The 27217-nt window shown below is 37.6% G+C and overlaps 1 protein-coding gene and 1 non-coding gene across 2 annotated transcripts; one reads left to right on the plus strand and one right to left on the minus strand.

Moving 5' to 3' along the window:
* LOC146131816 (integrin alpha-2-like) lies at positions 1-26646 on the minus strand. Its single transcript, XM_083397071.1, has 26 exons — positions 26517-26646; positions 24527-24585; positions 22687-22807; positions 21908-22034; positions 20712-20815; positions 19890-20067; positions 18081-18259; positions 17662-17729; positions 16743-16905; positions 16017-16102; positions 14571-14816; positions 13824-14036; positions 13064-13373; positions 12501-12643; positions 11480-11691; positions 10880-11021; positions 10016-10117; positions 9095-9183; positions 7808-7897; positions 6297-6402; positions 5090-5200; positions 4755-4883; positions 3864-3977; positions 2972-3061; positions 451-588; positions 1-123 (listed from the first exon to the last, which is right to left on the minus strand). The coding sequence occupies exons 1-26, from the start codon at positions 26644-26646 to the stop codon at positions 1-3; spliced, it is 3573 nt and encodes a 1190-aa protein (XP_083253197.1).
* On the plus strand, positions 21383-21457 carry Trnaa-ggc (transfer RNA alanine (anticodon GGC)). The gene has a single exon. It is a non-coding gene; the product is annotated as a tRNA-Ala (tRNA).
* Positions 26647-27217: the final 571 nt, after the last annotated feature.

Here is a 27217-nt window from a genome sequence, read left to right on the forward strand (position 1 = left end):
CTAGTCGTCCAGCTCGACGGGCGGCTGAGCGTTGTTGACGTACAGTGGTTCTGCTTTGCCGCTGTCCTCTGCTTCTTGAGCCGCCTTTATAAGGTCTTTGTACTTGCTCGTGAAAAAGCCGCTCTGTTGAACCAAAAAATGAGATTTTTTTAGCTTTCTGTTATTTTTTTACTTGTTGTATCGGAAAGCAGAGCTGCGGTTTATAGCGAAAACAAGACTGCAGTGGTATTTACATTTTTTGAGAATTTTTTTTTATTTTTTTTTTGTAGACTTCTCAAAAAAATCTTGAACCTGTCAAATAATTTTTTAACCATTTTTTTTCATGCGCATGTAGGAATTGGGACTCGGGTAGTTTTACTCGAGTCCCGAGTCCGACTTCCGAAGGGCTAGATAACAGTTGTTGGTCACAAATGTGTGTATCTCTCATCAAAGTAACCAAACTTTGCTCACCTTCCATAGAATCAAGATTACAATTCCCATGAGGCCAAGACCTCCAATTATTCCACCGATAATCGCCCCAATATTCAAGCCTTCTGGTTGGTTTGCGTTCGGATCTGTTGGAACGAATGTTCTCACAGCTGTGCTCGCCTGTAAAGCAAATCGAATCTTACAAAATCTTCGATGGGTCTAAACAAGGCTGGGCAACCTACGGCCCGCGGGCCAGATACGCCCACAATGGTAAATTATTTCTCATATTTTTACTCGATTTATTGTTCAATTTATATTATTTATTGTACCTTTCTAAAAAGTATCGCGAGCAGGTTATTTCGATAAAAATATTATTATACTTAAAAAGTATTTTTTCCTTATTGCTATATATACATGTAGTTGTGTGGTATAGACATGAGGACACAGTTAATTTCAAGCAAGCTTGTATAATAGCATACATGTTGCACAAATACAAGCTGTTTGTATGGTCAGAAATCGGTATTTGTGATGAGTGTATGACGTTTAAGGTGCAAATATACTGCAAGGTTAATTTAGCTAAGTCATAATCCGACAGAACGGTGTTGAATTATATAGCGTTGCATGGGCAAGTTATAAATACTCATTGTGATCACAATTCGTTCAACATAATGGACACATTTCTCAATAATTGTCTTGTGTGGAGCCCAGCCATTAAATGTCGGGTGGGGATAGTCAATTTCAAAGAGTCTAAATATACCAATTTAACCTTAAAAAACGCATTCATCGCAAGTGCACGTTAAAAACGAGGATTTGTTACAATTTTATGAGCTGCGAATAAGCAGAAAAATACGAACTGCGTGGACTAATGCTAGAAAAAAGTTTTATGGGGGCCGAAATTTTTTGTTTTTTTATTTTTTTTAAATACAATTTTGAGAGCCTAGGGATAAACAGATGTTTTTCATTTGCAAACAATAGAGTTTATCACAAGTCCAATTTCAACATGTTTAACAAAAACGCAGTGAAAATCTTTATCTTGTTTCTGCTCATTATCAATTTTTTTAATTGACGTTTACACTTATTTTGTTTCTAAAGTCGTCCACGCCTTAAAAATATTTGTGCCGCTGCGTTTAGAAAACGTTTTATATACAACACACCACACGTAGTATGTGTTTGTATATAACAAGCCATGTTTGTGTTGCCACATTGCTCCTTAAAGCCTAAAACACCACTTTACCAAACGAAAGCTTGATAAGTGCTTTCTCACAACGATTGACGCGTTCACAAGTAAGATTTCTATTTAAATTCCAACGTTACGCTTCATTAACTTTGGTTATTTGATGACTTTCATCAGTTAAACGCGTCAAACATTTTCTTTATTCACAATTGTAAAAGGGTATATTATACACGGATCTGAACATGTAGCTTAATAATGAATAGCAAAGCCACAAAGGTCGAGTAGATCGGCATCATCTTGATAAGTTCATGATGATACAAGCTCGTATCGAAACGTCTTTATCAAGATGACGTCGATCTACTCGACCTTTTTGGCTTTGCAATTCATTATCAAACAATTGTAAATGTTCACCTTTCCGAACATCACTACGCGCGCGTTTGTGTGTGTGCGTGCGTGCGTGCGTGCGTGTGTGTGCGTGTGGAGTTGCCACTATAGCAGATATGATAGCAACTTGTTTATTTTTTTGCGGTCTCCTGGGTTTGGCGCTAACAATACAAAAGCTGTAATTTGTTGTTACGTTTTGGTGAATTGACGTAAAAAGCGGTTTGTATGTGTTCAGCGCTAAATCCTGTACGATTAAAGATTAAATCTTCACAAAACTTTGTTCGCAATCAGAGCCTAGGATTTCATTCATTGCATTTGGTGCTTGATTTAATTATAGCTGAGTTTACCGAAGTAGGGTAGCCGAACAAAGCCAAGTTTGGCATTTTAATGCTGTTTTGTAGTTTTAGCAGGTTTTTATTGATAACATTATTCCAAAACAGAAAAATAAATTGAGCCAAATTAGCATTTTGCGGTTCATTATGGATTTTGGCCTATAACACATGTCATTGTATTTTTGTTAAGGGGTGGAACCATTTAGGGATTGGAATACTGCGAGGCCAAACCAAAATAAAAGAACGCCTATAACAACAACCATCTAAAAAGAGCCCGCTTGTACTGTCGGTTATTGCCTTTCAAAAACATTTCCAGCTTAAAACAAAATAGTCATATGTCACTACTAGAAAAGCCCAAATGGCCAAACTTACAGTACTTATCTAAATATTAGCATCTTCTACTGCCTGTTCATGCGAACAGTTTGCAGCATAACAGTCCTACATATTTTGGTACAAAAGAAAAGCGCATAAGTTAAAATCTTACATTTGAACAGTTTGTGGACAACAGAATAACAGTCCTACTTATTTTGGTATCAATAGAAAAGTTAAATTTACAGTACCCATCTAAATATAATCATCTTTCTACTGTCTGTTGTTGGCATACGAACAGTTTGTGTATAACAGCATAACGGTTTTTCATATTTTGGTACCAATGCAAAAGTTAAAAACTTACAGTTGACGTTCGCTTGGCGTTCGTGGGCGATATTGGGGAGTTTGAAGTCTTGAGAAGAATGTTGGATGAAAATATCACGTTCAGCGTCGGCTGCAAAATTAGTTAATTGTCAAGCTTGCGAAATCAACTGTTCCCTGGGTGAGAATCGAACCATCGACCGTGGGAAAACGTTTGTATAAGTCAGGATTGTAAACTAAACGTTTTTACAAGGTCGCCATCCAAAATTGGGTCGTTGTTTATTTTGGGTTGGGACGCAGTAGTTGTAAATGGTTAGGTTTATTTAGATTGATTTTGAGATTAATATTTTTAAACTTTGAGAAACCGTGGGACAAATTCGACGACATGGCTCATAATAATTCAATTCGAATTTATTGAGCTGCGGTCTTATATTTTGTTGCCTTAGCAAAAGTTCAGTGAATGTAATTGGGGCGCCTAAGCTTTGCTGTAATACTTATGCTTAATGTCGACGGGAAAAAATGTAACACCAATTAAAGTTAAACCAAGCCTGGATAACCAGTTCAGTGGTCAGTTTGTTTGGCTGAATAACTCAACTAACTATACGAATAAAACAATAAAACCGAATTAACCTATATGGAGCATAGCGGTTGTAGGTTGTAGTTAGACCTGGTAAAAATATCAATGACTATGTTGAAAATCAATAAAAAGTTATTCGAAACGTTTAAAACGTTATTTATTTTTGTATGGGCGTTGATAAAATTTAACTATTTTGAAAACAAGCATTAAAAACTAAATCACAGGCTTAATAGGCTTTTTATCAGATCCATACACTTTACACCCAACTATCATAGAGGTTCTATATCGGTCTCTTTAGAAAGAAAGTAATTCTTTAGAAAAAGTAGTTCTCTGTGTTTTTCTTAAATTTTTTTTTTACCTGGGACAGCGTGGGAAACCAAATCCTGAAGGTCGCTTCGACCTTGATCGTCTCGTGCTGTGATTGGTTGAACACGTCACACATGACTGAACCGCACACGACAGTGTCACAAGTCTACAATCGACAAGTATTTAATTGATGCACTGTTTTAATATCATTTTTGTGGCATTAGAGTAAAACACTTGCGAAAAGGCTTATAAGGATGCCGCAATCTATTTATGTTTATATAGTTCGCTGTAAGACAAGAAGGAAAAAAATTACTGATGTACTCCATTAGCCAGGTTGCATTTTTTATACGATATCTGCCATCTGATTTACACAATTTTTAAATTAGCAAAATGCAGCTCTTACTTAAAATTCTTGTAGTGTACTTTCCCAGGGGTGACCGATAATATCGAATATGAGACGATAGCAGATGCCAAGTGGTAGAGTATCGGTACTTGACCGATAGTGTCGGTTTTAATCCGATGCCATATTAATATAGATATTTGTTTCCAAATTAATGTAGGTATAGTAAATTAATCAAAAAAACTCCGATATTATCTGACAACCCTAGTCAGAACAAATATCGTAAATTTATCTTATATTATATACCTAATTATAATATGCCCAATAATATCATTAGTCCTGGTTTACGATCCTACGCAGCGTTTTTACTTTACAAGGCGGTTCTTAGAAAGTGGTGAATAACAATTGGAGGTAACTGAACTTTGTTTGAAGCAAATTTAGATCTAATAAACTGAAAAAGCATAATTACTCGAAAATTTTAACTCGATTTACATGTTTATTTTATCAAATTGATGGCGTCATTTGGTATTAAATCCGTAGGTTTTGAATAAAACTTTACTTATCGGAGTAAAATACAAAGTACAAGACACACAATATACTTACCACAGACGCTGGAACAACGGCTTGATTGGGAGAAGGATAGCTGATTTTGTAGCTAAAGTCGGTTGCGTTTTGGGGGATTCCCAGCCTGTTGGTTCCCTTCCCAATTTGACAGCGACAATTTTTTAAAGGCTGGATGCAAAAAATTGGTAAATCCGCTTTAGCAGCTTTTCTTCAATGCGTCATGCAAACTCGATCTTGTTGACTTAAAGGGCTGAACATAAAAATCTACCACGACCAAACTAAACAAACCCACTAGTTTACATTCAATTTGTCATACCATTAAATTTTTTTACAGTTACTCTTAATGGAGACTATTGACGAAAAATTGTTTCTACCTTGCATTCGAAGTCCTGAAGGTAGAGCAGAGGGTATCCCCCCTTTGTGAGTTTGGGCCAAGTAAATTCAAACCAACCTGAGGACAGCAGATTGGCCCCACGGTTGTAAATCTAAAACAGAGGAAAAAAATGGAAGACTTTCAGAGCAACTCATGAGCGTGGCGTTTTTGGCTTACGTAAAGGAAAAAACGCCCTTGATGAGATATTTGCGACTTCATATTGGAATTTTTGTCATTTCACACATAAAATATGATGGGTGGGATAAACAGTGGAAATTTTTATAGGTATGTCCAATACTTTACTAACCAATTTATAACTTTATAATATTAACCCTAATAGCTTAAATTGAGGCGTACAAATCAAGTTTTAAACGCCATAACTTATTTTCTTAGTTAAACTTCCTAATATTTATTTTTAAAGGCAAAAACACAAAATCTGAAAAAATGTTTATATAAAGTTAGACAAATACGGTCATTTTCAAAGATTGGTAGAATGTTAGCACGCCAAATAGCAGAGTGGAAGATATTACGGCGATTTTACAAAAATTATATTATGTTGCAATTAAATCGGCATATATTACCCTATCAGATTAGTTGCGATAATATCAAGCATCGCGTATCGGCTATGATACGATATTGACAGACATCCCTAGAAACAAAGCATTATCATCTTAACTCATCCCGAGCCTAATTACCATACCTCTTTTTGCCTAAAACATTAATAATTAGTGATAGTGGAATAGATTGCAGTCACATCATCTGATAATGAAACGCCTTTTTAAAGATGTTATCGATTAAATCGACCTAATGGGCTTTGCATTCATTTTCATAGCAAAAATACCAATTAATTTAAACTTGGTTTGATTTTTAACACGTAAGTGTGTGTATCTCCCACTAGCAGTTGGTGCATAGTTGCAACACCCTAAACTCGTGCGAAAAATCGCGACTGTGTTTGTGACGTCATACTCTTGTTGAACGGAATCAAATTCCCGCCGCATATAACGCCGTAAACTTGGTTACGCATGATCGTACCTTACCTTGGTACCCTTGTCTGCTTTGCCTTGTGTACAAATTTTGATTACAAGCTGTTATTAATTCCCATCTTATCAGACATCGATATAAACAATACTGTAGCATCTCAACTTATCCCAGGCTAAATTACTATAACTTTTCTTCGCTACTTCTCTCACACAAAATCCTATCCTTACCCTGTGTGTGTGGATAAGGGGAGTCCCCAATACTCGGTCGCTAGTGGTCCGGATCAAGGTTTCCTTGCTCGTGTGATTGAACACTTCAAGGTCACGAGAAGAGAGGCTAGAAAATATAATAGTTGACAAATACGGACGCGTTTAAATGCTAAGGCGGTGTTTTCTAAACCTTGATCTTATTATGTAAAGCGACAGTCCCGGTATAAGTAGTAACTAGTAAGAATATCAAAACCTATACAGAAGTAGGTAGCACTTTGTAAACGTTTCGGACAAACCTTTAAGTCAGGGATGTCCAACCTGCGGCCCGCGGGCTCATTGCGGCCCGTCTAAAATTTTTGTGCGGCCCGCTAGTCATTTTCACCCCCAAGTAGTATTTTAAACGTTCAATATTAGCCTAATTACAATGTACCAGTCAGCTTTCAGGGGCGTGTTCAATAGTATAGTATGAGTAAAAAAATGTATATATAACTCTAAAGGCCAATACTTAATCTTGAATGCGGCCCACCATAATAACATGTTGGAGAAAATGTTTGGTCCCTGCTGTAAGTCAATGGGTGGAGGTTGTTGTTGAACATAGAATAAACACCAAAGGCCATACTGAAGTAGTTAGCGTTTTGTGAAGGATTCGTATAAATCTTAAGATATTAGTTGGAGGTCAAGTCAGACGTAGTAAAAAAACATACAGAAGTAGGAAGCATTGATGTTGAAAATGAATAAAGATTGATTCGAAACGTTTAAAATGATACCAACTTCAGTATGGGCTTTGATATTCTTAGTACACAAAACATGTTATTGCCGCGATTGAGTTCAGATAAACGCGAAATCATTTGCGCGACATTTTTAAAAACAGTTTGAGAACCTCTAGGCCAGTGCTCTCTTTTAGGTTGTTGTGACCAACTCATGCAACCTGTTTACTTGAAAGGTGTACTGAGGTAAGAAGCAGTTTGAAAAATCGTTATGCATATCAATATCATTATATCAAACAAGCGGATCTACCAAAGTTTTTCAAATTATTGGTGAGAGTTTGATTATGACTGCAGGCTGCTTGCGAGTACTATTGCATGTCATAAAACAGCATTCAAACAAATTTAGGAAAATAGCAAGAGACTGTTTAATGACTATTTTATCAATAAAAAGTGTTAATGGTTCATTAAAAGTTTGTGTTGCACCCTTGTACACCTTTTCGTAGTGGTGCACCCAATGTATATTTTGATGCACCGTTGGGTGCACCGTGCACACCGGTTGAAGAGCACTGCTCTAGGCTACAGTATCCAAATGTTCCGCTCCCACACCCCGACCCGGTTCTCAAGTTCGCCTTGAATATTTACTTAGTATCTGGCTAATCCTTTAATCCTAAGGCTTAAAATTTAGGCTACCGTTGTGGAATGCTCAACGCGAACCTTAGGCGGGAATCGAACCCGGTTCGCAGGATTGCCTGCATCGCTTAGACTGGTCAGTTATATTTTCTTCGTTGGCAAAAGCGATTCTTTTTTTTACAAACATTCACTCACCCACTCATAACGAGGTTTACATCGTAGAGAACCGAGGTCTTGTACAGGAACAAATTGTTGGCAGAATTTGGATCTTTCGAGTTGCTGGATCTTCAAATAATAAGCGATAAAAAACTTGTTACGCCACTGCTTTTCTACCTTTTTTGATTTTTTTAGTGGCCCAAATATTAAGCGGTAGTATTGCTGCAAAGTTTTGGCGAGCCCATTCTTTTGCTGAACATTTTGTGAGTGAACAAAACATGAACATTAACATAAATAACTTTGAAATAAATTTTTATTAATCACGTCTTCGTATCAATTCGGCATTTTTCTTAAGTTTGGATAAATCTTGCTCAGAACCAATTTATAAATCCAACCATGTGAACTACTGCAGTCGGCGACCCAACCAAATCAAACATCGACCCAATAACTTAAACTTCCAGCCAATTTTTGGCCCGCAATTAACCCAAGGGTTCACCAACACTGGCCTAAAAACGGAAAATGTGATTAACATTTAAAGAAAAACTGTTGGAGACTAAAAAAATACCTTGAAAAAATAAGAAAACAGCAAAAAATCTTACAGCAGTCGGCGACAAAACCAAATCAAACGACGACACAATTTTGGGTCGAGACTAATGAGAAACACTGAGTTAAATTGTCGAAAGCAGGATAATTAACAATCTCCACGGCATTCAACTGATAAAGGAACTTACTTAAATATTGCAAAAAGATTAAGTTCATTAGGAAGCCCAAGTAAAGAGACGTAATGCCGAAATGTTGCCCAGGAGAATACTAAAACCCCAGTCTTTATGGGTTTTAGGCTACAATTGTTTGGTTTATGACTTTGTGTGATGAACAGACATGAACAGAGTGTTTTTGTGCCTTAGCATTTGGCGTATAAGAAAAAATGGACGTCCACATTAAACTAGTGACCAACGAATACTTACCTCTTTGGTGAATAAAGAATGTCTACAAATTATTCTAACGATAATAATACTAAAGCCTTAAATGTGTCACAAAAATACCAAATCAAGGGCTTATTGATTAGTGCAATTAGCCTAATTAAATGGATTCTATTTTTAATTAAAAAAAATATTTTTTGTGGTGAAACTTATATAAAAATTGAATATATTGTCGAAATATTATTGCCTTGAAGAAGATTGCCCGAATAGGCGGTCGAAACGTTGGCACTTCAATAAAATTTCGCCGGAAAAACAATTTTACAATTATATAAAAATTGACATTTTAACTCCAATTCTCTTTTAGCGGTAATGGTTGCGATATATTGAAGCGCATTAAAATTCTCACCTTGATGTTACTTCTCCCCTTACTGACATTTCATTGATCGACGCTGTACGTTTCATCTTTTCCAGCGAGAAAATCATGCCGAAAGAGCACTTAAGTAAATAAATCTATTTATTCTTGGGAAAGCAATTTTATGAAAAAACGAGTCATTATCAAGCGAATGACATATATCATTAAATGAAGCGCAAAAATATAACTCCATATAGCAAGCGGATTGTTTTATGTAGAAAAAATTAAATATATACCCAGTTTTATAAAACAAGGAGCTTATAAAACAACCTAATAAAAACGCTTTATTTCAACCCAATTCATTTGTTCGAAATACTTAAGTAAAGTCAATTCAATTGACCCAAAAACTTAAGTCAAGTAAAGTGATTTTCCTAAATGACTTAAGTCAAGTCAGGTCATTTAAAAATAGTGAATTAAGTGCATTTAAGTCAAGTCATTACAATACTGGGAATACATTGCACTTTAAATACATATATATATATATAACAAATATATGTCTTAACATTACTTTTGAACCGATGCTTTTACTGGCAAACGCTATGTAACTAAACCAAATTTTTTAAACAAGTCTTTTGGAGAAAAAAGCTCAAATTATATTTGAATGAATTAGGTATGGTAGAAAGTTTTTGAATGTTAAAAAATCGCTGCTGCTAATTTATACTTAATTTCTATACAAAATGTAAACTTCATTCGAATTAAGATACTGAAAAAGCTTCTAATAGCAAAATATATTTATCATTTTATAACATCCGAACAAACTGATTTTCGGTTTACTAAGTTGTCTTAGTTTAATCTTTATTATTGATGTGCAACCAGAATCGTTTGTTTTCACCATTCGGATTCAGGCATATTTTGTTATTCGAAAGAAATATTTAAATAAAATGTAAATTGTAATTTTATTTCTTGTTGACTTACTGTGCCTTTGTTGAGGATCACAGATCCGTGTGACTTTATTTCAATCACAGAATATTCTGGCGTACTTTCGTCCAATGAGAGAACGGCACAAGATCCGGTGACCTAAAAAAGCACGTGATATGTCAGAAGCAGTTATCAATTGCTTGCCGGATTGTAAAGTGTGTAATATTAATTTATGCCAAAATGATTGTATGGATGATCAATGAGTTGAAAATGTCTCAATATCATCACAAAAGAACGATGTTTAATGTTATTCGAAGCTGTTTTTCGATAAGGCGTGTTTTTATAGAAGGTAAAAGGCACTGGGTTAGATCAAAAATCATGGCTGACATTCCAAATTCAAATTGGCTACACAGGCCCAGAGGAACTCGGTACTGCTTTGGTCGGAGGTCGTGAGTTCGAACCTCCATGCAGGCCAGTTTTACGAACATTAAGGCAGGATGTTGTGTTAGGCTTGTTTCTTAACCTGCTCCCTTGTGAGTCTGTGTAACTCAGTTGGTGGTAAAATGACGGTCCCGGTATGGCCGAGGTCGTGAGTTCGAACCTCACTACAGGCTGGTTGTTTTTCTATCCTTCCTTGATTGCACCATTAATTTGCCAAATCAAAGCCAGTGTACTTGGGTATATTATGCATAGATCTGGAATGTAGCTTGATAAAGCCAAATAGGTCGCGTAAATCGACATCATCTTAATTAGAAGTTTCTGTAAGAACTTGTATCATAATCAGTTAATGTGTTTTGCGCTTTGAGATTGCAAGCTACATTACAGATCCATCCATGCATACTGTACCTAGATCACAGTCGATGAAAACACATACATATGTGTGTATATCTTTCATTGAATATTTAGGTCGTATATTGATACCTGGGTTAGCAGGACACCGCTTGAATTAATATTGATCGCAATCAAGATCGAGTGGTCCGGGCCGCTGTTGCCGATAGCAACGTCGATTCGAAGGAAGGACTCACTTCCTTTGATGACGTAAGGTGTGTTAGATTGTGGTATCCTGCGACAAAATGAAAATTTAATTTGGCGAACAAACTGGAAAAATTCCTGGCTTTTACTCAATTTTTTTTGAAAAAAAAGACGATTCATTGTGACGAAAAAGGGTTACGTCAAAGATTATTTAGGTCTTATTCCAACGTGTTTAGGTCTTATTCCAAATTAGATGTTTTTACGAATTTTTGCTATTAGTCCATTTTGGGTCTTATTCCGAACTGTGTTTTATTCCTGCGTTAATGTTGTGGTAATGTCGGTATTATGGCTGGAGTCCGAAAAATACTACTTTTAAATTATTTATGTGCATCAACCAAGTTTGAAAAATAAATAAATCCCTGATAAAAACGAAGCCCAGGACTTTCTCTCAAAAGAATTAACTGACTTGACCCTGATGTTTTGATTTTAAGGATATATTCAAAAATTCTAAAATCTCTTGTTACGAGACACACCAGTTTATTTACTTACGAATATGTAACGCTCATTGTGAGGTCATGAATGCACGTTTCATTGCCACCCGAGCACCCGGTGTTGATTGGCCAATCCGCGTGGGCGTGGCTCGATGTGAACTGATCCATGACGGCGGAAAGGGGCGTGTCCTTGTGCGAAGTTGTAAAGTCGTAAGAGTAAGTAATCCTCACAGGAAGATCAAGACTGGATGCCTTCTTAAATGCGCTCGGCTGAAAAATATGGAGAAATTTAGTCTGTGTAGTAATGACGTCAATAACCTGGCTTAACTAAAAAAAAGTAATGTAGCTTGTTAAAGATTGGCAAAGCCCAAAAGGTCGATATAGATCGACATTATTTTGATTATTAAGACGTTTCGATACGAGCGTGTCATCTTCAGTTAGTGTCACATTAGGAGATGATACAAGCTCGTATCGAAACGTCTAATTCAAGATGATGTTGTTCTACTCGACCTTTTTGGCTTTGCGATTTATTATCAAGTTACTTTACAGATACGTGCATAGTGTACCCAAACAAAAGTTCAGTTATTTTAAAAAATGCTTGAATTACTTTTCAGTCACATCAACAAGATGATGTCGATCTACTCAAAATTTTTGGCTTTGAGATTCATTATCAAGTATTTTAAACATTTTTGCCATTTAATATTTGTACAGAAAAACTGATGATGCCATTCACTTACATGGCGAAATGCATATTTATATTAAAAGTTTTACACCTTGCTGACTGGTTGTTGTTGTTCGAATTTTTGCTTGTTTTTTAGTCACTGTTTTTTTCCGTTATTCTTTTTTGGTTACTTTGTTTTTTATTGCTATGTTTTAGACCGATTTTAGTCCAAAGCTTTATAGAAAAACTATACATCGTAGAAAGAAAATTCCAGACATGTGGGTGCATATATCATATTTAGGAGTCTACACCCCCAGGCGCCTTTCGAAAAAAGTCTAAACTATTGTGACGTTATTGTTTTAGCTCTCTGTAGCTATCAACTCCTATCTAGTTTTCACTTCTTTTTTAAAACACTCACGTTAAGTCTGATGTCGAACAGCCTGCAGGTCGGTACTTCCCCGACTTGTTCAACTCTGCTGGAAGTCTCGTTGCCGTAAAACGTCAGTCTCTTCGATGTTAAGGTCGTCACTAGGCTATCCACATCCACAGAGGTCTTCAGTTCTAAAATGTACTCCGTTAGCAATCAGCTGCTCTTGTGACCAAGTCATTTTGAAAGTCCAAGTCAAGCCATTTTTATGAGATTTAAATCACAACCAAATCCTTGTAAATGTCTCAAGTTAAAGTGCGTTTTTTTTAAATGACTCAAGTTCAACTCATATGTAAGTGCTAGTTAGTAATTAAAAAAATAATATATAAGTGAAAGTCAAACCAGTTCAAGCGAAGTAAAGTCATTAAAAATGTTGACGACCCTATATCCAAGTGTCGATATTATTGGACAAAATTGGATAAAAGTGTCGATATTATCGGACTACCCTAGTTCGACGATCCAATATTATCGGCCCTAAGTTTAAAATCCGATAAAGATCCAAATGCCGATATTATCGGACAACGTTGTTCCGATAAAGCGATTCCAGCACTCACCATATCTAGGCGCGGGGGATCCCCCGTCCACTCTCCGTTTAGCAGTGACGCAAACCTCGAAACTTCCACAAGCCTTAGTGACGTCATTCAGGCATGCGATGACGTCAATCGACGGCGTGCGAAACGTCACGCTCGAAGTGACGTCAACAATGGGACGCGATCTGAGCGCAACAATGACGTCACTGCCGGGCGCCGAGACCAACAAGTCCGGGTAGCTGTTTCCGTCTACGTCATAGCCGCCCGACATGCCCTTTGTGACGTCATAACCGAACTGGACAAGGCCTGACGTCACAGAGCTTCCGAGAACCCTCTGGAAAAGAATTTCTCGAGTTTTTTAGCTCCGATGCCTAATTAGTGTTTTAATTATTGCGCGGCTTTTGTTATGATTAAAATGAAGCTTTTTTACAGCTTTTTCTAAGGTTTTTCAAACTTAAGCAATTTTGGAACATAATGACTGGAGGTTTTAGTTATAGGTAGTAAGAATATCAAAGCTCATGCAGAAGTAGGTAACATTTTGAACGTTTCGCAGCAATCTTAAGATAATGGTTTGATATTGTACTCTTTATTTATTTTCAACAAATGTCCTATCCGCTGAAAGCTACCTCGTTTTGTATGGGCTTTGATATTTTAAGTACGAAATACTACAAACTCAAACCACTATCTTAAGATTTATTCAAAACATTCACAAAATTATATTTACTTCTGTGTGAACTTTGATATTATTATTGCAAACATGAGTTAAATAAAAACACAATCGAACCTGCTTATGCGATTCCGACAGTCCGGATGCGCTCGAATAATATACGTAAATACATCCTCCGCTAGAGGGCGTTGTAAGCTCGCGGGGAGCGCCAATGATGACGTCATGGAACCCGTTCCGGTCCAGGTCCCCGGCGGGGGTGATTGAGAAGCCGAACCTGGCGCCGCTGGCCCCGGAACCGGTCAAATTGAGGGGCACGTAGTTGGGCAAAGCCTGGAAACAATTTGATTGTAATTGCTGGTTGTTCTTATGGGGATGTCCGATACATTGTTTTCGTTCCGGTATCCGATATTTTCGACAAAGGATGCAACCTGATGCTAACCGCAAATATTCTTTAAACTTTCCTGTCTTAGTCTAAGTCAGTTACTAATGAGTTCTAGTCTTTAAAAAAAAGGAATATATAACTCTTTTCAAAGACTATAGAACTTGTTAATGACCAAAATTTGCTTTGATGATCTTAGGCTTACTTTTTTAATTTTAATTTGCCTTTCAAAAACTAGAAAACGCTTCGTAACGGCATTTTTATGAATTGTAGTTAAAAGTGTTAGAACACATGTGTGTGTATCTTTCATTGAATTGAAGTTCGAAAGTTCGATCGGATTGATTCGTAGTCTATTTGAATCAAATAAACTGTAGAGTAGAGTTTACTTGAATAAGATAAACTGATGGTGCCATTTACTTCTGTTGTTGAAAAACATACTGAGCTTTTGGGGACAAAGATTTAAACAAAATTACACAGAAATTTACCCATTTCTGGGGTCCGGGGTTCTTGGGGTCATTCATGTACACGAAAACCCTCCCCTGATCGAACCCCTTGACGTCACAATAGAGGGGTGAGGACACCAGCAGGTCATCAAAGGTGTCGTTGTTCAGGTCAACTGCTACGACCGAGTGACCGTAGTACGCTCCAAGCTGCCAATCAGCTCCGTTAGGATGAAGCGAATAGTAGCTTGAGGTGGGATGCTTCACTTGGTCAGTGGGAAGGATTATTACCTGTCGAGAATTTCGTTTTAAAGTTGATTACAAAATTTGAATCATAAAATATACACTTAGGTACCCTATGAACGGATCTGTATTGTAGCTTGAAATGAATAGCAAAGTCTAAAAGGTCGAGTAGATCGACATCATCAAGACAAGAACGTTGACACCTTTCCTTACATTGCTGTACCTGTTCAAATTAATGCTCCGACTATAGAACTCAGAATGATAAGAATCGCGTTCCACCTTATAAGCGATGCTTTGATTCACTTCTCAGTCACATTAACTGAAGATGATACAAGTTCGTATCGAAACGTCTTAATCAAGATGATGTCAATTTAGTCGACCTTTTTTTACTTTAAAATCATTATCAGACTACATGTATACACAAGTTGCGGATCTGTAAATCTTCAAAAATAAAGAGAAAGGTAAACCCGTATAAATGTTAAAACCTGAGCTTCATATGAATAATATGAACGATGTTTTGGCGGTTTACCCTATTTTTACATTTAGAAGATGTTCATTGTTACAATCGTATAAAGGTGCTTTTTGTTGATCTTTATAGCGCCCAGTTAAATATACATACTGGTTATGAACTGAACTTAACACTTTAACTGACGGGCTTAAGTTTGAAGGCAATTCTATATAAAAAAATTGTTACATTTTTTTCTCAGGGTTGTTTTACAGTATTGTCGAGCACCGCTACGTTAGGTCCTCATATTTCGCTTTCAAAATCGTTGCAAAATTTTTTGCGATTTTTATAAATCACCAGAAAAGTAATAGAATTGAGTTGGAAAGGCACAGCTAGTTACATTTGACCCGCAGATTAAAAAGTTCGCCTGGAACAACGGTTCTCAACCAGTGGGCCATGAAAACGTTTTCGGTGGACCACAGACCAATTTAAAAAATCTAGATTTATTGAAGAATTTAGTTTCATTTGTGTAACTACACCGAATTTTACAGGAATAATGGCTTGGGGAGAAATTGAGAAGGAATGTAAATTTATTTTTTGTTCAGAGGCAAGTACCTTATACGGTTGAATAAATAATATTCTGTTTTTATATATGCTACGCTATTTTGTTTGTTTTAAACCTTTTTTATAGGTTGTTCTTTCACAAAAAATTATTGGGCCAGAATTTTTGTGCAGCGAAAATTTGCCACGAAAGGAAAAAGGTTGAGAACCACTGGCCTAGAACATCGAAGTTTACAAGTCACCTGTCCTTTGGAGTGATAACGTGGCGATCCACTTGCGATAAATGCGATGCCGTTTCCGAGGAATTTGCCGCTGGTGACCGAATAACCTTAAACGACAAAAATCAGATTAAACCTAATCTATTTAAATAGCATCAGCTCCGTTAGAATAGTAAAAACAATCCAATTAATGTACCCTGACATGTAGTCTGATTGTAATCACATGACAAGCAAAACAACCCTCGGTAAATTTAAAGGAATGCATTAGTTATTTGTACCTTGTTTAGAGATTAAACACTAATAACAAGTTTACAAATAAACAGAAGATCAAACTTACAGATAAACATAAAGGCGCTAAGACAGACAAAGAGGGCCGAAAAGAACAAAAAGACACAGACACGCAAAGAGGAAAACAAACCGACAACCAAACTAAAAGCAAGGCAGACAGAAACAGCCAACCGGACAAAAATTAAGACAGACAGAAACACGGACGAACAGACAAACACACAGACAGACATCCAGACAGGTAGACTTACGGGGAGGTAACGTACAGAAACGGAACGTCACAAAGACGGACAGACAGAAACACAGGCTGGCAAAAAAACAAGACAGAAAAACAGGCAAAAAGATACGCACCCACGAACATACAGACAAACAAGCAAACCGGCAAAAAAAGAAGAAAGACAGACGACCAGGGGACAAACGAACGGATAGAAGAATAATTCCTGTAATTTAGTGGCGGTTACCAACCCAGATATGCTTCTCTTAGTTGAGTGATGTTCTCCGGCCACATTATTGTTTCCAGCGCCGTAAGGTTGAGAACTTCGGGTAGATCACCTGGGAGTTTCCCATACTTGGCAAAAGATCCGGCTCTATCGAACGACCCGACGGCGCCCACTAGCGGTATGCCTCCCTGCGCCAAAATTTTATAATTTAGTTTTTTGTTTTATATGTTTGGACTTTCTCGATGACCGTTTAATCGCGTTAAACGTTCATCTGCGTTTCACTGTTTAGGTATATGGTTATTAGAATACGTTCGTACGTATGCTTTAAGATGTGTGCGTACGTTTTAGGTTGTGTATTAGGATGGTGTTTGGATGCGTACCTACGTATTGGGATGTGTGCGTACGTATTAGGATGTGTGCGTACGTATTAGCATGTGTACGTACGGATGCTTACATACGTACGTACGTACGTTTAAAGACGCGTACGTGTGTTTTACGATGAGTATTAGGATACATACCTACGTACTAGGATGCGTGCGTACGTACGTTTAGGATTCGGACGTACGTTTTTAGGATGCGTACGTAAGCTTTAAGATGTACAGGTATACATTTAGGATGTACACCTACGTTTTGCGTACGTATGCTTTAGGTCAGGATATGTGCCTACGTTTTAGGAGGAGTAGGTACGTTTTACGATACAAGCGTACGTTATAGGGTGCGTACTTAGGTTTTATGATGCCTACGTACGTTTTAGGGTGCGTAGCTACGTTTTGGGATATTTTAGGATGCGTGCGCATGGGTTTATAAGAATGCGCAGTTACTCATACAGAGATGAGTGCGTACGACGTTCGTACGCGAACGGACTTGTAGGCATGTTTATTGTGTACAGAAGCGTACAAGGCCGTGTTTGTACAGGCGTCTACGGACGCGTATTTGCAACTTACCGGCGATGCGCCGAGCGAGATTCCGTACTGACAATTGACGAACTCAGAAGTCACGTTGCTTCGGGATCCTACAAAAGAAACGCAATGTTATTATAAGTTCATCACAACTAACTGGAATGTCAAAATTTCCTTTACTTAACTAACTTTTTTCTGTTTGTCAAAATCAAATCTGATCAAAGTCAAAAAATTTCTGAGATGTGTAAATAAATATTTTGCCTCGAAATGCCTTCAACTCTGTTTGGAATATACTTAATTATCAAAAATTAAATGATTTTTAACGGATAAGATTAATTTTGCCTTGAGTTTGTCATTAGCAGTTTTCTAGAACTTCTCAATTTAAAATGCTCCCTACTTCTGTATGGGCTTTGGTATTCTTATTACGTGTTATTTACATAAATTCTAAAAAAAAAAGTCCTAACCTTCAAGTTGAACTTGGGCCGACTGACTGATGACGTCAGTAAGGGTGGACAGGACGGTTCCGAGGCTGCCGAAGTCGGACACGGTAAGGACGTGTGACGTCACACCTCCCGCGATGATCCCCAGTTCGTACAGGTTGTACCCCCCAACCCCGACCGCAACCATTATAATATTCTTCGCCCTGTAAGCAGAGGATTATGTTAATAAAGGAAAAATACTGAACGCTTTCAGATTAGTACAACGAAAAAGCATTGCAGACTAACCGAATCTGTTGATCAACAAATGCAAGCAAAGCCCGCTGGAAAAACCACTAAAAATAACTGGCATCCAGTGAGGTTCGAACTTACGACCTCTGCCATACCGGGACCGTCGCTCTACCAACCGTTGCCTGTTGCATCCTGTTTGTATAACTAGCCTGTGGTGAGGTTCGAACTCACGACATCCGGTCATACTGTGACCGTCGCTCTACCAAATGAGTTACACAACACAGGTTTAATGGGAGCAAGTCGAACAACCTATAGCATCGTTATCTGCTGTATCATATTCGTAAAACTAGCCTGTGGTGAGGTTCGAACTCACGACCTCCGGTCAAACCGGGACCTTCGCTCTATTGCAGTAGATCAAGGGAATATCCAGTTTATGGCAGTGTCATTCTGCGATTATGTCATTTTACGATAGTGTTTATTCTTAGGGGTGATTAAAAAACTTAGGCTTCTTTTCTTAATAGTGATTGCGGCGGTCTAGTTTCGCGTTTGTGTCATTTTGTGATATTGTCTGTTCTGGTAGTGTTACTTTCCGGTGGTGTCAGTATGCTGCGGGTGACCGGCTGTGCATACATTGATGAAGTCCACCGAAAAGCCATTGCAGACTCATCGAATCACTTTTTCAGAGTAAATAAACAAGTTGTCAAAAGAAAATGAACATAATAATAACACTTGACCCACCCCAATACAAAAAAAGCTCGCACGCTAACCCAAATAATGTTAGCAATTTAAAAACCCGGACAAAAATGTGGTAGGATTTTAGACCAGTGCTCCGAAACCGGTGAGCCGCGACATTACCGATTACTTGTGCTTCTAAGGGCAATTTTTTATTAATAAGTGTTCTCCAACCAGCTATTTAAATTGGTACAATTTTCAGGACTTTAACCGGCTTCGGAAAGTTTAGGGAGTCTGCAAAATCAGAAGACAAAGAAATGTAGTAGGCTACGTAAAATGTTAGGAAAACATGTTTTACTTTTAATCGCTTCTTTTTTTATTGGCTGCCAATGCGACATTTGGCTGCTCTCTATTGTAGCACAACATATATTTCTAGTAGTGCCGCCAAATTGTTTTAACTCTGTATGCGAGCCGCAAGTGAAACAGGTTGCGGAGCTCTGGTCTAGGCCAGCGGCGAACAAACAAACACGCTTAAGCCTGTCGTTGTTCGTTTAGTCGTTTACGGGCCTCAGTCGAAAGCAGACCAACAGAATTCATGTTGGAACAAATAGTGCTGGTCATGAATCCTACCACTTTTTTACAGGAACGAAACGAGTTGCTAAAAAATAAATTGCAAGAAAAAATTAAATAATTAGAAAGAAACATAATAACTATATTACTTGACCGCTTCGAACCCAAACGCTAACTCGCACCCTAACCCAAATAATGTTAGCAATAAAAAAAAAACGGAAAAAAATGTGGTAGGATTCTATATCAGCGCCGAAAACATTTTATTAATGCCTTTTTCCCTATAGTTTTAGGATTAAACTTGTTTAAAATGGAAGAATAAACCAATGAACATTGGATGAAGTACGCTAAGCCTGGCACCTTTACCTTGCGTTATTCGCAGCAACAGTCGTATTCTTTCTACTTCTTGATACCCCGTCAGTTATAACCACCATGAGCCGAGGCACTCCTGGTCTGCCCTTGTCTTCAAACTCTTCCACAGCTTTTTCGATACCGAGGTCTGTTGAAGTTCCACCTCCTTTGTACTCTATTGATGTTACCTTGGCTGAAAACACAAGAAGTTGCGGTGACACCAGATTGTAACCGATATGCTGCCATAGTTTATAAATTAGTGCAGGGGTAACTACGGCCCGCCAACGCTAATCATGCCGCCCGCGACCTATTTTAAAAACTGGGCACTATATTTTCGCATAACGAACTTTCCACTTTATTTGATTGCACAAAATTACTCTCTTAAAAGGATTTGTATGTTTTCACTAAAGAAACACACTCACCGTTCTATTGACTACAAAATATATTTCAAATTACAACGTGCCGTTGCCATGTATTGCGTAATGTAACCTTATATAAATTCGATATATCACGCTTTAAGCGAATAGATCTCGCAGCTATAAATTATTAGGGCTATTTTTACTGGTACTAGGGCTTTTAGATTAAACTAATATATATTGATGTCAACTATGAGGACCGGAACAAGGCCATTCCTCATATTTTTTTGGTTTTGGTTATTTAAACAAAACAAATGATATTAGCTTTGCGTAAATATTGTTCGTGCATCGAATGTAACATTAAGTTAGATAATAATATTTAAAAAATAAAAAATTTAAAATACCGACAAGTATAGACACTTACGCTTTAGTGCGAAACAAGTAAAAAGGCGTAAATCAATCTTTTCCGTAACGCACTCACATGTCAATGAAGAGTAGGACCGTTTTACAAGCGGAATATCGACAGAAGCAGTGTTACCGTAGGGTACGACTCCCGCTATCACTGAACCGTTCTCTATCTCCGACCTGCAATGCAATAAACACAGAACATAAAACATATATCAAACTCATACGGATTTAGGTAGCATTTTGTGTGGTTAGATGTAGAATGAATATCAAAGCCCACACAAAAGTATAGGCAGCATTTTGTGAAGGTTCCGGATACTAATAAAATAATGTTAAAAATAAAATAAATATTTTTCGAAATGTTAACAAAATGCTACCTACTAATGTATAGGCTTTGATATTCATTCTACGTCAAATCAAAACCGTTCAGGCATTATGCTTAAAAGCTACACTTCAAGCAAGAAAGATTGTATATGTTTATTAGGAATGAAACATGAACTCACATATGTATGTTTACAACTGAAATCTAGCCCTTCTGAAGCTGCTTTTTTGATCAACGATTACGGCCGTAAACGTTGGTCAAAAAGCAGCTTCAGAAGGGCTAAATTTCAGTTGTAAAAACACAAATATGTGTGTTCATGTTTCATTGGATAATGATATGGTACTGTGAATCCCCTTCAATTGAAGTTGCTTGTACTAACAGATTGAGCAAGCATTGGCGCATGGTTGTTTTCTCGACCCTTCTGAGCCTGCATAGCTCAGTTGGTAGAGCGACGGTCCCGGCTTGACCGGAGGTCGTGAGTTCGAACCTCACTGCAGGCTAGTTGTTTTTCTAGTCTGCCCTGCTTGCATCATTGATCTACAGACTCGGTGAAGAGTCTGCAATGGCTCTCGGTGTACTATAAGTTTATTAGGAAATAGAATGATAACCAGAGTAGAAATGTCAATACCGATATTATTCCGATCATTCGGTTTATCGTATCTCAATCCGATCCGATATTAAATGACGTCATTAATATGTTCAAATAAGCAAAATGGATTAAATTTTAAAATAAGGTGATAATAAATTTTAATAAATTTAGGCCGAAATTGACTTTTTTTCCTTAATAAATTGACTAATTTCGGTCAGCTCTTATGTAGGACCAAGGTGTACTATGTATCTGCGCTGTTATTATTTATTAGTAAGGCTTTTGGAGGGCTAAATCGCAGTTGTGTATGATAAATATTTCCGCGTAAGATATCAAATGTTTGTTTTTTTCAAACATACAATACCTGAAGTTGGCGAAAACATCGTTGACCCATTTTAAGGCCTGCTTGAAAGGGTTTATATAAACACTGCCAGAGTGATCCATCACAAAAATCATGTCGACTTTCAGAGTTTTGCTCGGACATACCGACTCTGCAAAATAAAGAAATAATTTATTATTATTTGGCGACAGCACTTTGGTGATAGCTGATATTTTTGAAAAAACGTGATCTGATTCGATATTCAGACTCCATTTAAGCTTTAAATGTTTCGGACCGCAAACCAGGGCTGCGGAGTCGGTTAAAAATAACCCGAGTCCGACTCCGGCCAAAAAAATATACCCGAGTGCCGAGTCCGACTTCCGTCAAATGTAATATTTCGTCGAGTCCCGAGTCCAGCTCTGACTCTACACCCTGTATTTCACCCATTTACGCAATTAAATTAAAGTGGATTTTTTGCAATCCACTCATATTAGTGCCATAATTAATCCACCCGCATTACATGGTTTAAAAATATTTCACATTTGCTATTACACTTTTACAACTTACATTTACAACTTGTCTTATTGGCACACTACACACTTACATCAACTGATGATTATACAAGTTCGTATCAAAGCGTATTTATCAACATGATTTCTCGACATTCAATTTTCGAACAATTATAATTACCAGATGAGCTATTTTGACTAATATTTTGCCTAGTGGAAACTGTTTATGTATACTAGATGGCAGGCTTGAGTACAAGGATTATCGATTAAAAAGCGGTTGACTGTAGCGAAACTACGTCATCAAGCGTGACGTACCTTCCCGACAGGGATTGGACATCTCAGTGGCTCCGTGAAGTCCGGCCTTGTAGCAGGCTCCCATCATCCAAGGAGCTTGACCCAGCGATGTACAACCCTCACTGTATTGAGGAGCACAGGCCTGGAAATATACAATGAGAACTTATACTTTTAAGCCTGACTGGTTGTTGCAGGCTTTGACAACTAGACAAGTTTGTAGTTGTCTATATCAGTGTTTCTTAAACTGGTGAATGGTTCACCCCAGGGTTAACAAAATGTTTGCAGGGGTGAACCAATCAAAAGGGGTGAACAAGGGTGAACCATCAGAAATGGATGATAGCTCTGCAGTAAATTGACTACAGAACTGTTGTTCTTTGGTGTTCTTTTTTCGCTTATTGTAATAATGAAGTTGGTTTGCACTGAGTGTATAACTACAAAAATTTTGTGACTGTGTTTTGTGCTTTTTTAGCTTTATATTTCTGAACTCGAGAAATTGTAGATTTTCAATGGTAAACTTAGCTTGAGTTGATCTTAACAAAAATCGAAACAACCTAAAATCATTTTGTACTGCTTTATATAGACGAGATAGTTTTATCATATCATGAGACAAGGGTGAGTGAAATCTGGAGATAAATGCTAGAGGTGAACAAAACAAAAAAATTTTAAGAAGCACTGGTCTATATATTCCAAGAACTAGAGCAGGAGTAGGCAATTAGATTTTACCGCGGGCCGTATGGGAAACATAAAATGTTGTGGCGGGCCGGGTCCAAAATGACATCTTAAAATCACACAATATGACGTCATACTGTGACGTTTTAAAACAAATAACTTAAAAAAACTGCTATTACATTGGTGGTTGTGTTCCATTGAAGTTCAACTTTAAGAAAAGGCTTCGCGCAAAGCGCTAAATAATTGCGGCTAGTTGATTTAAAATGCAAACTTTAATTTAGATTTAGAAAGGAACGTGACGCATTGAGCTCAGGAAAAAATGTACAACCAAATAGCATATATAAAAATGTACACTCAAAACCATTAAAGGATAAGCTTGTTTTTACTAATGCATTTTAGAACCATCATAGGCAGCGGAGCAGGATCAAATTGCTTTGCGGGACGGATCCGGCCCGTGGGACGAAGTTAGCCTAGGCCTGAACTACAGATTAGTTAAGGGGGGCAATGGCCTGGAAGCGTATGACCATCCCCATCCATAGAAAAACTGCCTAGGTCTTTTTTTTAGGTCATTTCGCATGCGCATGTGCAAAAATGACTTAAGTACTTTGGTTATGAGCGTGACGATATATATATATATATATATATTTCGACAGCAAAGGCATCGTCACTCTATCTTAATTCAAATGACGATTTCTTTGCTGGCGAACTATATATATATATATATATATATCTTTTAAGGTGGAATAGAGTTCATCATTTATCTTGCAAGGGTCAAGGTAATTTCCATTATCACATATTCAGTTCTACGTTGGCGACTTACACAAACAACCAATCTTGCTTTCGGCACTCGCCAGTCGGACGGGTTGGTGTCAATCAGCACTTGCCTGAAGCGAACTGCAAGTTTTTCAGAGCAAAGATCGTTTGCTGAAGAATATTTTACGAATACAGGCCCCTACTTGGTTATTTCTGACTGGTTTTCGTTTAAAATAGATTTGCAAGATCTTAATCGCGGACACTTTTATCCTTCTAATCTTTGTAAATGGCCGTGTTTGTTCAGTAGGGTCTTTCGCACAACCGTGCTTCGTCAGGCCAAAGTAGAAATGAAAGCAATTAAAATGCACGAAGTAAAAGCATAAGTGCGAGTAAAAGGCGACATTTTTTCCTTCTAATATTGCTACAAATGTCAACTTACCATCACGTCTTCTGAGTTTCTGATGAGGTCAATCGACATTCCAAGAGCTCCACTTTTTGCTGCGCTCGGCAAAAATATGATTAGCGTAGAAATTTGTGCGACAATATCGGGGAAAAAGCGATACCAGGCCCCAGTATCGGTACTTGTTCGATACTTAAGTCATAGCGGAACCGGTCCGAAACCTAGTTAATTTTAGAGACTGTGCCCCACCCAACACCAGACTGTATTTTTACCTGTTTTTACCGATTCAATGCAACAATTCTTAACACCTCTCCAACCTTAAAATTTAAGAATTAAACGCAATGTGCGAAGTTCTTAAGGTTACTTATTCATGACGTCACGATTAAACGTTTAGCTGGTGACGTTAAATATTGACGTAATTTTGCGACGTCAACTCCGAAAATGTTTAAAAAAAAATAGATACGCATCTGCTTGTGTACTATTGATATGTGTGCAGTTATTGTTGGTCAATACGATTTTATTAAAGTTGCATCAAGTCACAGATAAACATTTGTGTATGAATAACAACGGTTAAGTTATTTCCGAGTTTGTCAAACACCATTTGTAATGAGCTAATACTGTTAAAGAGTGTGCCATTATCGTCGGTCAGTGCGTTTTCAGAGAACGAAATCGCAGGTGAACACATGCGTGTTCGAGGTTTGATTACATTAAGCCGCTTGCAAAACAAACCTCTGCATTGCAAATACCTATTCAAAACACGTTATAACCTGCTACAGTGGTATTAGTATTTACTCCTTGTGTATTTATGGTCTTAGGTGAAGGCGTATATAGTTTTAAGCTAACAAAGAATGTGGGTTACGGATGGTGGGATGTAGATACAGCGCTGTCTAAGTAAATAAAACTCAACAATGTTTCTTGACATGCGAAAGGACTCCAGCAATAGCGGGAATGACATTAAATTTCAGAATTACACCAAAGTCGAAATAATACCGAAGAACAACATTAAATTCGTGGAATAACCTTAAATTCTAACTACGGCAATACCAAAAACTAGATAAACACCATTGTCGGAATAAAACCAAAACCCGCGGCAGCCATTCGTCACAAATCCTAGCTCTACGTTTAGATGTTGTTTATGCGTTTAAAGCTTTTATTCTGACGGATATAGGACCTATTCCGTCGTAGATAATATTGCGCATTTTGTTAAATGCTGTTGTTTATCCTCATACTGTGATATTACATACACTGTAAATAGGTTGAAACTCTTTGAGAAAGTAAGGAATCTCCCGCAGACCATAAAATGTAAAAGAAAGATTGGAATTTATGTCACGCCATTATGTCGTCAACAATGCTTATTGTGCATTGTAGAATGTTCAAACAACGCTGGTTTCCGTATGGGGTTTCATACAAAAGGCTACCAAGTCTGTATATATATCAACAAAAGCAATTCATTATGCAACAAAAGTCAATAACAAGATTGAGCATGTGTTTTAACATTAGCCTAATATCAAAAGAGCGATGTACGCTAACAAGTTGCTAACACTTGCCCAATAAAGTACAAATGGCCACCTTTAAGAGGTGCAAAACAAAACAGTTCACAAGGCCGTATTGTAGAACAGTTGTTGAGTTTAAATCTTTACACAAACGAGGTATTTCTAGAAATGTGCTTGTTGCTTTAAGATGTTTAAAGGCTGATTTATTTAAGTTCAGTCTTTCCATGCTTGTAAACAACTCATTCTAAAGGACTGCTGTCCCAGTCAAGTCATTTGCAAAACAAGCTTGATTACAAGTCAAATAATTTTAAAGACAAAGAAAGACATTTATTTTAAAGTAAAAAAACGTGACTTATGTGCACTTAAGTCATCAGAACACTGTATTTCCACAGGCTTCTTACATACAAAATATAAGATAAATAGGCTTCCCAGCGCAAAAGCTAATTCCCGCCGAATACTTTGAAAATCATTACCATGATACTTTTAATTACTTTTTATTACATGGGGGTTAGCTCCCGGTTACACAAGTACCTCACCTGTAACCCTTTGGTCGCAAACTGTGGTTCCGTTCCTGGTTCCGTCCAAGGCGCACCTGTACAGCGCACCGTTCGGGACTTCTCCTGGGGTCGCATTAAAGAGGGGGGCTCCGATGTAGAGTGACGTCATGGGGCTGAAAGTTTTTTAAACGGATTTTTTTTTCCAAAAAAAAAATACTTTTGTTTAAAACTTCTTGTCTCGTATAAATAGACCTCGTAACGGTTACATCCGGTACTTGGGATTTTTGTCCGATATCCGACATTTTTATTTGAAACGCGATCCGATCCGATATTTTATGACGTCATTCCATGCCCAGCAAGCAAATTGATGAAATCGAACGTTGAAGCCATTCTTCTAGGCCAGCGTTTCTCAACTGGTGTGCCATGGAAGGCTGTTAGGTGCGCCGCGAGCAATATGTCGCAGTATGTCCAAAATTAATCGGAATAAGACTTTAATGGACAAACTAACGTTTTTAGTCTCAAAGGCTGGAAGTCCCTTTAAAGATATGCAACTCTAAAACCCATATAATAAAAAATTGCAGGCAATTTAAGAGAAATGTCGGTACACCTCAAAAAGTTCGCGCTCGCTTCGCTCGTAAGGTGCGCCGCCACGTTTTCATACGTCTTTAGGTGCGCCCCCAAGTAAAAAAGGTTAAGAAACGCTTTTCTAGGTTATGAGAATAAAATTTGCTTTGGAGTAA

The sequence above is a fragment of the Ascidiella aspersa genome, chromosome 9, assembly GCF_963924565.1.
Source record: "Ascidiella aspersa chromosome 9, kaAscAspe10.2, whole genome shotgun sequence".
Classification (NCBI taxonomy): Eukaryota; Metazoa; Chordata; class Ascidiacea; order Phlebobranchia; family Ascidiidae; genus Ascidiella; species Ascidiella aspersa.